Raw genomic sequence first — 15,252 nt, 5'->3', positions numbered from 1 at the left:
TGGGCCGGCTTTGATCTCGCTATATCTCTTACAAATGCAAATTTCATTTTGCTCTGCCGTACCCCATCAAAAATATGAACTAAACGATAACTTTATTCATTATTCATACCTCGGGCACAGACGCGCCCCGGCCCTAGCTGCTAGATGACTGTTACGGCAATTTATAAATCAAACTTAATATAACCAATTCTTGGCGGCGGTGCGCGGAAAACGAAAGATGACGACGAAGTTTAGTGTAGACCCGGCGCATCCACCATTTTTTAGAGATCTGTTTAATTAATTTTGGCGTTTCTTGGGCACATATTTTTGATTCCCTCTCTGTTCGTGTGCACTTCTCGGCATAAATTATGCACTAGCAGATATAAAAGTTAAGGGCGTTAAGTATTGGATTAACGGGCGCAGGCTGACGTAATTCGCGTAATTGACGAGCCGTTTGTGGTGCATTTTTACCAATTAGCCGTTTGCTTTAGATGTTTACCCGATTATATTTGCATTTTAAATTGGGCATTGTACCTGCACTTTTATCATTAAAATTTTACAAAGGAAATCGAATCATGTCGAGCGTAATGGACATGCTTGCTTCTAAGTAATTATAGCCGATTGTTTAAATTTATTTCATATGATAATTTAATCACAACAAAGTTCTTCTATTTACACTCATATTTATTCAAGTTGTGAATGCCTAAAAAAAATAGTAAGAGGGAATTATTGAACTGAATTTTATAATTTTGTAAAAAATTAATTATGTAAAGAATTGTATTAAACAATGTGACGTCATATCAAGTACTGACCTCTAACGGGCAAACTCCCAACTGAGTCTAGAACTCTCTTAAAAATATTTTATCGAATTTTGTACAGTCAACCGAAATTTCAAATTTTAGTTTAAAATTTCCTGTTTATTTATTGATTTTGGGACACCTCGCAATAACAGGCCTCTGTTTTAAGAAAAAAAAACAAAACCGTAGCAGCGACATCTCTCATTTTTTCCCAGCACTAAAATGTGTGAATTATTGGTTGCCTACACTTCCATTATTTGTTTTGAATTTTTCGTGTTAAATGCCACCGTGTTTTTTTTAAATAATTTGTTTCTCACTTTACTTCACGTGATTTAATTTCATTATTTGCAAATGATGCACAACAGTTTCCAAAAATAGATGTTTTTATTTACATTGAGACTATAAATAGCAATCGTTAATTTGAGCGTGTGGTAATCTGTGCCATCACTTTTAAATTGCCAATATTTCCTTTTTGACGTTTTTACCATTTACGTGTAAAGACAACGTGTCATGGCTACTCATGTTGAAATAACCTCATCATAAAGAGGCTTTGGATTGCGTTGGTAGCACTGCTGCCTTTTTGATAGTTATTGCGTCACTGTAGACACGTCATATTCAGTAGCTAACACTGCTGCCAACACTAAATCATTTTTAATCCGGTCTTCAAACGAAGCTATCTTCATAGTGTGGGTAGTTGCGTAGGCCGAGGATCCGATAACGAGAAAATCCTTTTAAGAATTATGTAACCCTTCGACAGTTAATGGTTTTTGCAGTTAACATTTCAATCATGGAGGATTAAAATTTTCCCAAACTGATGATGGCAATCTTAATTAGATTCGACAAAACTTGAATTCATCATTCGGATGCAACTTTTCAGACAAACCAGTCTTTGAATTTGAATAGTTTCAGAGTGCTTGTTTTGGTTTGACAGGTCAGGATTGAGGAAGGTTAATTTATTAATGACCATGGTTCTTGGAAATTTCTGGCTTTTGGGTTCATTTGACGTTTTCAAGTACATGGTAGTTTTACCGATGATTTCATTTGAATTTGAAACAGTCGTACAGATTGTGCAGAGTGAAACAAATAGCGAAGCATAAAAACGAGAAAAAAAGGTAAAATTTTACTCATTTTATTACTCTAGTCGACGTTGTATCGTCAAGTGGCGATCATTAAAAAAAGTAGGCAAGCTATGACTTTATCGCGTAGTTTGGTAGCACTGCAAAAAAATGATTGACACCTCTGGAATTAGTTTTCGTAATTCCCATCCACGGCATACAAATAACCTCATTGCTTGCTAATACTTTTAGCGTGAAGCAATAAATTAGTAATTTATCCAAAATTCTCGTTTTTACGTCTCCAAGAATGTAGATCCTTAGATAAAGCCGACTAAATAAATCAATAAAGTCCATGAATTTGATAATTTATCTAGAAACTTGATACTAATTTATGGTCTAGCTCAAGTGTTAAACATGACAAGTAAAGTGTTAAACAAAAATTTGATGAATTTACAGAGATACCAACATATTACGTATAAAAGACAACATGTATCCGCTCAAATTTCAACGTGCTAATTTGAAAAACAAAGAAAATTAAGGACTAAATTACAAAGCAAACAACCGGCGAATTAGTATAATCATCACTTTCGTGACGACTCCTGTAAAGCACACTTTTGTTGTGTTGTGCGTTATGATTCGACATTTTTAACAAACAGGTGTTTTGATGTGTCAATAAAAACAGAAATTTTGTTGGATCGTTTTCCAAAATTGGGTCAGAAAACTTTGTCATAATATTCCGTCATCACTTGTGATCCTTGATTGTTTTCCATAAAATAACAATTAAGAGTACTATAAATAAACAGATTAATAGCTTTTCAATGTCGTCAAAATTCATGAGAATTAAATCTGGTATAGAAATTAACACTGATACAATTTTAGCGATCTGAAAATTGATACTGATGTGTTGTAAAAGCAGATTGTTTATCTTTGCGATAAGCGAGTGAGGTGACGTGTGGTTCCGTTTTTAATTGGCCTTGAGGAGATCGTGACATCTTTTTTAGAAGAATTTCGGATATATGGGTCATGCCATGGGTAATTGGGCCGGTGACATGTTCAATATAATCGTCGCTGAGCTTAAAATCTATTCTTAGCCACTTGCTTATCTGTGTTTTGTATGTTTTATCGGACATGGTTTCCTCATGTTTTCCTTTGTTACTAAATTTTGTGGTTGTAGAAAATATCTAGTTTCGTTGTCTGGGGTATTTCGCTTGCTGGAAATTGCACTGAGTGACATATAGGTCATCGACTACCGCTGCACCCATATATGGTTAATTCCATATCAAAACATCCGTTCGGCTATCTGTATTTTTTTGCAGCGTGATCCCGCATGGGAAAAACACCGCCGCCTTTTCGACCCCCGACCGTTGCCAATTGCGAAACCCGAACCGCCGCCAATCCCGATTAATCTCTCCTTAAATACCGCTTAACCCGAATTCCCCATTTCGCGGGAGCTCCACGTGACCGCCCCCCGCTGCCCTAATCCTGCTATAAATAAACACAAAACATGTCGGAAAACACGGCCATCCCCGATTTCATTCATCCTCCGTCCACAAACCACTTGTTGTTCTTCGTACACGTGGTGCCCGGTGGGGATGGGAAGGGGAACGTGGAGAGGGGGGCCGTCAGCGAGGAGAGTCGCGCCCGAGCCGGCGACCGCTCAGTGTTCCGTGCTCATCAAATCACCGTTGTAAACAAAAGACAAACGCGAAAACGCGTGTGATCTAGTCGGCATGTAGTGTTGGTCAACAATTTCTTCCGTGTATTTGTGCGTTTTTGGATACACGTACGCGCGTGGTGTGTCTGAGTGTGTGTGTGTGGTCGGCGGACGCGGTGCGCGGATCTGTCGGTGAGTGCCAAGAGGGCAGCTGTCATCGGGATTGTTGGGTTATGGACACCCATCGCGACCTTGAATTACGAATACCATTTCATTTTGAGGTGTTAATGCGAAAAATGTATGGTGAAAGACGCGTGGCTGGGTGCGCGTGACCTTAGTTTTTTCCGCATTTTAATTTAATCATTGTTGGTTTATTAATAGACACAGGAAAGGTCACTTGTTGGGCTTTTTGTACTTTTTTTTCAAAATCTCAAGATGGAGATTTTGCGGTAACATTCTTCGGAGGCAACCGGTTCTCTATTATTCCTCGGAACGCCAGGTCTACCTCAACCTTGCCAATCTTGGTCCTTCCTGCCATTGGCGTAGCAGGAATCCCACAGAAAAATAAGATACCCCAAATCTTCTACACTCTAAAAGGAGTAGAAACTACATCCTCTATACCTGAATTCCTGCCCTATACTAGGCAGAATTTCACTCCACGTCTAAAATAACATGCAAATTCCTGCTACTACCGCGAGGCAATTAAAAATAACAATAGTAATAAGACGCCGCCACGTGTCCGCACTTCCGACAAAACAACTCCTGCTGAAATCCACGCAAAATTCCTGCACACTTGTGAAAACGAACACCAAGACACCAAAATGGGTCAAATTAACGTAACGTGGATAAAGATAATACAAAAGCAACAAATGCCGTCTTATCTAAAATTGACACGTGAGTAAACAAAAAATAGGGAATCATGCTTCCCCAGAGAAGGTACTGAAAGGTACCGTTGGTGACCTGGAGTAACACTCAAAGGCAATCTACTCAAGTGTTTGTTTAAGATAAAAATCAACTCTTCACTTCAAAGAGGCATTAAATATAAAAATGTTATCGTTCGGTAATAAAGTATATAGTTTTTGTCTAATCTATGCCAATACGTTCCAATGATCTGTGATCAAAGGTAAATTGATTTCTACAGCGGGCAGGAATTGTTACCGACACCTTTCCAACGGGGGAAGTTGTGCATAGCAGGAGTGAATCTTTCCACTTGCATGTTTTAAAGTAGCCAGCAGGGCGCCTGAATTCATTTGTCACGCTCCGTGCCGCCGACAAATTAAAATTCGCACGTCATTGCTTTGTGCTCACTGCAATTCACTGCAGGCTTTGGATTAAATTGCATTAATCAGGTAAACTCATGGGAATTAATTCTCAAAAAGTTGAGACAACGTCATGTATACTGTTGTTCAGCAGGAATAAATTTGTGTTTACACTTATCTCAAACCAGTGTAGGTACATAATTTATTGACTGAACGCTTTGGATATACAGACATTCCATGAGTTTTTTAAAGAAATTGACAAATGTGGGATAGTTATCGTTGCAGGAATCTGCAGTAGTTTTGTCTCAACGCAATGAAATTAGATTTAGAAGGAATTTTCTCTCGCGTATCACCCGTGGCAGTTGTTACTTAAGTAGGAAGCAGGAATTTTTGTCTGAGAGAAATCTGCGGAAAAGACAATACTTACGCATTTGGCTTGTCATCGCAGGAATTTGCTTATACAACAAATAATGAATTTTCTCCTCGATGCTTTCATTGGGAGTTAAGTGTAGAAACTGCGGATTTTTTTCTTATCGCGGCGCGACGTCTTGTTTAGACTCGTCGCAATCGTCTGCGCCAGAAATAGTGTAACAAACAGCAGGAATTCAGCACGAGCGATAATTAGTGTACGCGTCACTTTTGTCCTGTTATCTTCATTGTCCGTCTAAATTTAATCTTTGTTATCGAAGTGTAGTGTGGACCCCGCATTAGCCTACGCCAATGTTTGGAGGACGTTTATTTTTACATAAATTGCCAACATCGGGAAGTTCTTTCGTCTTTTGTATTTATAGAATCGGCAGTGTTTATAAACAATTGCCTTCTCGCGTTTCTTGCGTAATTAATCCATGAGATTTATTTTAGAGTGTTTTAATCTTCGTTTTCTAGTCTGAAATGGACGGCTAAAAATAGCTCGAAAAAGCGCCCATAACCAAGAATGCGACCTTGGACGGCGCCTCTTGTAATACGAAGAAGATGCCAGTGGCGGCACGAAAAGGCACGTTTCGAACACGAAAATAACGAAAAAGCAATTACGATAAAACGACTATTATGTGGGTGACATAACAATGAATAATGGGAGTTTATGCAAAAACGCTAACTGTTATTGTGGTTCTAACAATTATCAACCAAACAACAAACAGAAAGTAAACAGAGACGTAAAAACTCATGCCTTTGCTAATTGGCGATGTTTGTCCGGCAGCAGGAATTTGTTTGTGTATGTTTGCAGCAGGATTTGATTTTATTTCTGCCTTGAATTTCGCCCTTTTTCACTACGATTTTGCAGGATTTGATCCGCTCCTGAATCGCCACGACCTTTACTCGTCCGACTCCTCCATTTTAACACCCCATAAATCAGAGCTCGTAATTACTTTAAGCGCACTTTAACGAATACACTGTTGCATAAAATGGTAATTGCAATTTTCGGTCAGTCTGTTGTTGCCTCCGGTGTGGTGTAGACCAGGTGAGTCGAGATTAAGTCGTGAGGATAAATCACTGGCGATTTGCGACCGACAGGAATTGCACGTTTTCACCACCCGAACACGATTATTCGCGATAATCCTCTTAGCGCTTATTATTTATTGCGATTCGATGTGACTCGAGTTTCCTGCTGTAACGCCATTAACAGGAATAATTCCTGCACGAACTGTCGGATAAAGTTCGCTGAGAAAAGAGGATGCGGGAACAGTGGCGTGTAAGAGATTTTTTCCAAGGGTTAATTACGAATAATGGTTTCGCTAGCACGCATATTAGCACATGCTTCGGGGCTGAGTCCATACTAAATATGATTTATGTCTTGCCATAGGCGTGACTTTCAACTTTCAAAACCTACTTCAATTATCATTTTTTATTATTGTATCGTTATTAATTTATTTTTTGGTATTGTTTTTTGTTGGGCAGTGTAATTAAATTTCTGCAGGAGCTCTGACAATGTAGTTACAAAATTCATAGAAAACGAGAACATTTATGCAAAGCCGACTATCGATTACTGGCAATTTATCAAATTGTGTCAGGATAACGCTTTGTATTGTCACGATATTGATGTCACCAGTCTGTTGCTCTAGCAGGAATTTGTGTCAGGATTTGAAATTATTGCCACACGCATCAGCAGGAATTTACACCGTTTAATCTCCCGTTTTGTAAGATTCCACTCAAAATCCTAACTTTCCATCATGTCCTATCACTGAGAGATAACCGAAAACAAATCGCAGGCGATAAGCGAACGTTTCCTGCACTGGCGTCCAATCTAAACAAATTTGCAGCTTCTGTCGAGATTTTTAAAGACTTCAAAAAGAGATTGACTTGTTTAAGACGTGTAATACTGATAAGATAAGACAAAGAGAAGTGACAACAGAATCTTTGGATTTTATTGATGGTTTGAAGGTGTTGAAAAAAGTGTGTGTTTGTTGGTAAGGAAATTGGGGGAATTTTTTATTTGATTTAGGAGAGTCAATCAGTACTGATTGAGATAACACCAAATACAATAAGTGGAAATTAATTGCTTTTATCCCTGATAACGATCGCGGAGTTACTAAAAAACACTTTTAATGAAATCCAACTGGTTTACAATATAACGACTTCTCTCAATTGACTCCATTTAACACCCGTCCATTTGTACTTAAAATGTAGTTAGAATATGAAACCATCGAAATTTGCTCTGTTTTATTGGTTGCCTATCTTCCAGAGTACCATCAATAATAATTTTCAACATATTTTAATGTTTATGTGCCTACAATTGTTATTTATGGTTCAATTTGTATCACACGTCGTAATAAATAAAAGTATGACCAAGCCCAAATCACCCACACGCTCGCCCATTGAACAAACATTTTCACGGTTTTAATTAATAACTAATGTCGGTGTTTGTCTTGCGGCCGGTTATTATATTACCGAGGTATTGTTGTCGTGATTCGCGGATTATGCAGGCATTTGTGATATATTGTTGGTAGATTAGAACGTTAATGGGAATTATAGTGATTAAGCGTTGTAAAAATTTTAATGCGAAGATATGAATGGGATGGTTGAGTAACAGCGTGTGCTAGTTTGACACCACCGGGGTTGATAAATCTTTTTTTTTTCCAGATCATATTGTGTGCCGCAATGTGCCTCCAGCTCTGACTGCCTCTTTCTCATTTCGCCAACTCATCTCCAGTGTCTTCGCGCCGCGACGCGCGTCTTTGCCCCTCCACCTCCATCCAGCACGTGAATGCGCGTCTGTTTCGGGACGCTGTGCTTCTCGTCGCGGTTGAACGACGAGGAAGCAGCCACGGTGACGACGACGACGACGATCAACGGTCACCGCCATCCGACGATGGCGTCGTCCGGTGACGATTTGCAAATCGCGCTCGCTGAGAAAGAGGCGCGAATACAAGAATTGACCAAGTTGGTGCAACAAAGGGACTTGGAGATCACCAACTTGAGGTCCCAATTGGATAAGTTTCAGAGTGTGCTGCCGTTGTATAATCCCACCAGTCCGAAGCACTTGGTGGGGTTGAATAACAATGCGCTTCGACCGAGGAAGCAGAGGGCTGGGATTTCCGCCGAGCCGCAGAGTGAGGCGTCGATTTTGGAGCTGAGCAAGGAGACGTTCCCCACGTATAATAAGGACGAAAGGTAGGAGATTCATTACAATTTGTCCATAAATCCATGCATGAGTCTAAAATTTCCCCGATTTACGACGTTCTACTTCCATCTGAATAAATAGACAATTTTCGGATGGCTTGACCCAGAACTTAGTGCAGAAATAACTCAAAGCTAAAAATATAATAGCTTCATTACGCCATTTGTTTTCATTGTAGAAGACATAAAAGACCTGTTTTCCCATTAATTAACACGCGACGACCACCGCCACATAATAGAGCAATTAAACGATAAAAGTAGCAAACGATTTAATCCTAATTACAACCGTGCGAGAAAAATCGCGATTAGTCAAAATCAACTTCGATGATTAAATTTAAACGACGTACATTAATTTCCCTGTTCCGTTGACTTTGGCAGGAAATTTTTCACGCAGGAAACCGGCCTGACGACTTACTAAAAGCGCCGGGTTTCTATTGTACGATAAGCCTGACAAATTTCCGAGGCGATTACCGTAGAGATCATCTTCAGCAGGAATTGTGTTTATTTATGCGAGCCACTAAAATTCGTGACGTTACAATGAATAACTTTTTCATATTGAAATATGTAAGCTGGCCCAGGTTAGAATTCGTTGCAGGAATTTCGTTATTAGTATATGAAGACTTTATATCTGTTAATTTCATACTCTCCCAGCAGGTTAGTTTTTTCCGATTTTTTGCCCTGTCGTCGCTTTCACGACATGTATATTGTATAACCTGCCGTTTCTTACTTGAGCAGGAATTCATCAGTGCCAACAGTCGTAGAATTGACCTGGAGCAATTCGTTATTAGAAAAACGTAAAAATGCGACATTCTTGCATCTAGCAGGTATTTCTTCGTAATTCCTGGCACCTGGGAAATCGCGAAAAAGCGACAAGAATCTTGTCAATTTTAATGATTATTTGGTAAAGATGTTCGTTGTGTGTTATCAATTCCTGCAGTTCCATAAATTTCCATTAAAACTGTAAAAATCGTTCATTCTTCGAGGATGAACCTTTCGCAGTCGCCGACATTCCGGTCTCTTGCAGGAATTACCATTATCACAAATTTATTAGCGTATGTCTGTAAATATTTCAAAAACATGAGGACACCTGCTGGTCGAAACGTTGTCAATTTTTTACATTGATGTTAATTATAATTCACAAAGTGTATCACGTGGCAAACCTGTTGCGAATTTATTTCGCTGCTTGCAGGAAAGTAATGATCACGTCTGGAAATTTGACAATGCAATCATTACTTTATAAAGCTCACTGCAGGAGCAGGATTATTATTGATGGATGATAAAACTCACGTTTCAATCAAATAAACAGCGGGGGATTCATGCGGAGGACTTCAAATTAGTAAAATTTCATCGAGTGTGAGTGAAATTTATTTGATTCTAAGAGTTACGAGATGTTTTCGGTAAACTGGAGGAAAACAGCAGGATTCCGACAAGCGACAGGAAATCGTCATTAATTATTCAAGCAAACATGTTCGATTGAATTCCTGCGGAGATATGAGTTTTCGAGGAGCGAAACATCGTTTAATTATTTACTTGCGGTTGCCTCCTACATCTTTAATTTTTCTGAAGGAATTTCGAATTCACCTCATTAGTCACTGTTGTTCAATTATCGCTGCGAATGATTTTTAGAGGTTTAATCGTTGTAATTGGGACTCCTGCTGTCGCAAAAATTTTATTTGTTTCATGGACCTCTCGCTTAATTAATTATATCTTTATTGGCGATTAAGGCGCAGGAATTGAGGACATTGCATTGTAACTTTTATAGACATGTTGCTTATCTTTTTTTAGCAGTTTTAGAAAAGCGAATGGTTTTGCAAGAATGTGTGTTATTGAATAAACATGTTTTTACTAACAGAGCAAACAAAATGGCTGATCGTAAGCGGTGACTAGGATTGACCATATATAATTCCCACTGATTTAAACGGCAGGAATATAATTAATTGGAGATTTCACGATATGTCGTTTAGCATAACGACGAATTAATGAATGTAGTTTCTTATCGTTAGTTTCTTGCAGCAACTGAGATAAAAAGGTCGTCATCGTAACTGTCATATTGCAGGCAGAAAAATTCACCGATTCATTCCTGCTGCCGATGATAATAATAAACGCGACCACGCGGTGACTTTACACTAATCGCGATTGCTGAAGATTGAAGTTGCACGCGATATGATAGACGCAGCAGGAATTTTTTTCTAGTGGGGTGTTAAGAACGAGCAAGTTTCTCTCGTTGCGCCTTTTGGTCGCGGTGCCATCAAAGTTTTCGTCGGACACGGAATACCGTGCTCATTTACATACGCATTTATAACAGCGACAAGAAGCGCTATCGTTTAGAACAAGTCTTCGGACGCGAGTCGTTCGAATTAATTTGCATAATCGACGGCATTAGTTGACAGGAACGAAGCTTGTTGGCGTGATGGATCGAATACGGGTGTAGAAGTGACAGGTTCGGGGCCACCCTGGGCTAAAACTCACCTTCCAAAGTGGAAACTTTACGATCTCGTCCGATTTACGACACCACTTACTGCTTTGTTATCTCAGTTTCCGTTACTACGGATGCGTTAGTAACAATTTACATATTAACTCTTCAATTATCCTAGTTTTATCTAGCGACAAACAGAGTCGTTATCTGGCTTGTCATCGAAAAGTTCTGACACGCAGGAATTAGGAAGGTTGGCCGGCAGGAATTGGTTGAGAAGTAACCTGTCATCAAGGGTCTTTCATATTTGGCAACTTATACTACCGTTTTCGTTCGTGCCCTGCAATTTAAGTAATTTCAGAATTGGTTATTACGGTGTTTAAAGGCAAGGCTACGTCGGACAATTTCCGAGAATTTACCTTAGTCCGAAATCGCTATGGCCATTTATCATGGAAATGAAACACTAAGGTCATCAGTAATGATCCTTGTTTTCATTTCACCTCAGTGACTTAATTGGTTTTTATTTATCGATCATGGGACGAAATAATTGGCAGGAATTGTGTCAGCTCCTTGCCAACGTGACCCAATAAATATCTACAAAGGTTTGACGCTTATTTGTTTTGGCAGGATGAATTCTACGTGCAAATTTATACTCCTGCAGAAAGCAACAAAAAGTGCAACGTTTCCAATTTTCCCCAACCTCGCGATTGGCCACAAAGATTTCGTGGCGACCAATCGCGTCCAATTTTATAATTAGCGTAATCGCCTTCTGGGGCAACTTTTATCAGCATAATTTCACGATAATTCCATGACCTGTTTACTAATAATACTTTAAATGTTAATCAGTGCCAGCGATCGAGAGAAAAATTGTTCAACACGCGCCCTTGATACATCGAGAACGCACATAAAATAACGGAGGTTTTTTTCTCTCTCCGAGAACGGCCTGTGCAATTATTGCATCAGAGAACGTAATTATTCCCTTTGCTGAAAACTCCGAAATTGTCGGTCTGTTTGACCGCAGGAGGGGCCGAATCTCGGACAATGTCATAAACATATAATTAATTAATCGAGAGTGCCGTGGAATAAATAAAACTGCAGGGCAGCAGGAATTCGAAATAAGTGCAAGATCGGAAACTTATCTTGGTCGGGCGAGGATAAAGAAATTTGAGGTCGTAACTTCGCGCTGAATTCCTGCCGCAGCAATTAGGGTATTTTCATTTTATGACGACATATATTTTAGGCACTGACCCACATGAAATGATGCATAAATTTGAAGTTTCGGCGAGCCAACTCAGACCCTTATTAATTAAATTCCTGCTGTCACAAATCAGTAAAAATTCCTCAGCGAGAATTTAATTTAGAGTTATTGTTGCTACGAAATGACTTCATATTAATCTTGATTACCAAAAATGGCAGGCAACATAAAGTTGGGCCCAGCAGGAATTTTTACGATATTGTGAAACAAATTCGAGTTGTCTTCTCTTTAAGAAGTCAGGCGAAGATTAGACAGAGAGCAGGAAATGTCAGCGGCTTATCGGTTATCGCGGAATTATTTCTGCTGCCAATTTTCTTATGATTATTTATTGTCTAGAAACCAGCCTTGCTCCCGACAAAAACGGGCATTTTATACCATTATCATGGTAAATACGACCCATATGAACAATCAATCAGGAAAAATCGACAAGTTAACGATCGCTTTCGCTGGAAAAGCCGAACGAATTGAAAATGATCTTCCATAATTCACTGTTGCGACCCAATTTTTCCAATCCTCGATGATTTTCTTACAAAAATGTAATGCAAGTCGGCCTTGCAATTTCTTCTAGTGCTAACCTTCTCTTAGCCAATGATTGGCGAGCAAATGTGTCAAGTCTTCCAATGGCTATTGATCTCGACGAATTGCAAGCTAATTAAATGCAATTAATCAATCAGCGGACAAGGGAATTATTTATGTCTAGGTATATTAAATTATGGCTTGTGTCGCAATCATTAGCACTGATTGAAATTGATTTTGAGTGAAACGGTGGAAGGTTTTTGACTAGACTTGAACAATTTGGGGTTTTATTGGTGTTTAATTTAGATAGGACACTTTTAGATTAAGTGGTAATTAATTTTTATAGCTGGCTAGACTGGTTTAGGAATTGTTCTTTACGGGCTATAAATAAAAAAGGTGGTTCCGAAAAATTTGATGTATTGCGGGCTAGAGATAGTCCAAATTTTAATTAGTGAGAAAATATTGCATCTGTGCAATTAGCATTTTTGTAAAAAAACAATCAATTTTTAATTAGCGTTTACTGGATTTTAAATGCCTATAAAATTTGATTAGACAAGTTTTTTTATGGCATTTGGCTAGGATTTGAATTTTAGATTTTCGAACCACAGATCGAGCTGCAGATAATTCTTATGACAAAACGGTTTTTTGTGATAATTTGGAGCAAAGGAACATGTGCAAAATCGAGTCGCTAATAAATCGGATTTAATGGGAATTTTCTTCTTTCAAGCGCTTCGGGGGGAATTTAAATGTCTTATTTTGTTCCAAACGACTGTTTTAGGGTTACCAGTTTTTTATTTATGTCACAAATCAGTTAACTACCGTCTGTGATGTCTAATCTCCCTAACTCGACAGCAAACACGGGCGTTAATTGCAACATTTGTCTTTTACCACCTGACTATATTAAGTTGTAACGGAAATTACATAGTTGTCCGCAATTAATTTACACCAATTACTCGCGTAAATCGACCAGAAAATATCTCAACAAAACCACTCATTGTTGCTGCCGTCCGCCAATTTTTTACGACTCGTCCGTAAAAAAAACCCAACACCTCTTCACAAAAAAGCCACCGTTAATGACCATCCAGACAATGCAAATAAAGACAAAAGAACCGGTGATAAACCGCAGCGCTTCGTAATGAAACTGATATCATCGGAGCAGCTCTTCGTTTCCCAACATTCATTAACAAGCGAAATTGAACAAGATTATTATATCGCCATTATCTGAGCAACGGACGAAAGGCAAAAAGAAAAGGAGTACTGGACGATCTTCTAATTAGAAGCATTATTAAGACGACGCACACAACAACGCACGCGGACAAGTCTGGTTGCCGACATAACTAATGAGATTGGTGGCGATTTAACCTTGCCGGTTGCTTATCTTGCACCAATAAACATTCTAAAGATTCTTGGGAACTTTCTCACACCCTTTGGTACGTAAATCATGGGCAAATGGGCGGCCTGGGACCTGGAATCGAGTTTTGCAGGATTTATGGGAGTCCAAGACGTTCATAGTCGAACAATGACACTGAAAAAGAAGTAATGCTGAATTATTGTCGAAGAATGATAGTTAAAGCTTCCCTGCTTCACCTCGTTAAATTCGGCTGCGGCCGCGGATTTTTGAGCCATGTTCACACAGCTAATTAATGTCGTACAAGAAAACCGACGCTGGTCCCGATTAGTCACAAACGTCCTCCAATTTTGGACTTAGACGACCATAAATCTGAAGAACCGGCTCGGCAGCAGTTGTGCTTTATCGTGTCGGGTTGTTAATTAATAAAAATGGGCATCGTAGATGGCTGATGGGATTTGGGATGTTTTTTGAGATGATGGGCGCGATATGTCGATATTATGGTAAAATCTTTAAGCAGGTTTCGATGTTACGTGATGCGGATGTTATTAATCCCAGTGGGAATGTCAAGATGGGTTTTTATGGGCGGATTTAGTGGCCGGGGTGTCGTAAGAATAAATATAAAAATACTAATTTAGATCGATATCAAACTAGTCTAAATAATAGCGTTTGGGCATTTTAAATTGGAGCAACGGTGCTGGTATAAAAGCGCCGATTTTGGGATTGTTTGTTCTCTTTGTTGGTTTTGGCTTTGCGTCAGAACCGGTCGGTTTAAAACCAAAAAGTGCTAATTGGTGCTAATGATGTACAGATTGCTTTTTCCAAAATTTTTCCTCCGATTTGAAATTAAAATGAGCCGCCTTATACTATTTACTTTTCAAATTAGAACCGACCCAGGCTCCATTGTCAAAGTTTCCTCCCGGCGAACGATATTTCATCGTAATCTTGATAAAGAACTGAGCGGTCATAATTTTAATTTTTAATGTAAAATTTACGTCATTTTTGCACACACCTATCGGCTTTCGTTTTAATCTTTTTGTTCGCGTATGTAAATGTAGGTGCACGCCAAAATGAAAACATGTTATTTAGAAGGTGATTACCATGGCGGTTTCAAATAGTACCAACAGCTCAAACAACCAGAACCAGTTTCTGATGATGTTGTGCTGCACAGAATATGAATAAATGAATAAATTTTTAGAGTAATCGAGATTTCGAAGATTACACTCATTGATTTTCAGAAGTCAAAGGTTGCCTTTCTGAAATATCGACTCTTGGTTGGTATTTCTAATATTTTGACACTAAAATTTCGATTAATTGGCCAGCGTTTCGTGCGATATGAATCAAAATATAATTAGGTGGTT

General features: G+C 38.9%; 1 protein-coding gene across 1 annotated transcript; it reads left to right on the top strand.

Annotated features, from left to right (window-relative positions):
• Nucleotides 1-3,335: 3,335 nt before the first annotated feature.
• LOC148172104 (uncharacterized) lies at nt 3,336-8,083 on the top strand. Its single transcript, XM_088042405.1, has 3 exons — nt 3,336-3,515; nt 3,557-3,677; nt 7,823-8,083. The coding sequence occupies exons 1-3, from the start codon at nt 3,336-3,338 to the stop codon at nt 7,987-7,989; spliced, it is 468 nt and encodes a 155-aa protein (XP_087898531.1). The 3' UTR covers nt 7,990-8,083.
• The last annotated feature ends 7,169 nt before the right edge of the window (nt 8,084-15,252 follow it).

This window comes from Gnatocerus cornutus, chromosome 7, assembly GCF_029298725.1.
Source record: "Gnatocerus cornutus isolate USDA-ARS CGAHR chromosome 7, icGnaCorn1.1, whole genome shotgun sequence".
Lineage (NCBI taxonomy): Eukaryota > Metazoa > Arthropoda > Insecta > Coleoptera > Tenebrionidae > Gnatocerus > Gnatocerus cornutus.
Note: the sequence above shows the minus strand (reverse complement) of the source record. Positions and strands in the feature narration are given on the sequence as shown.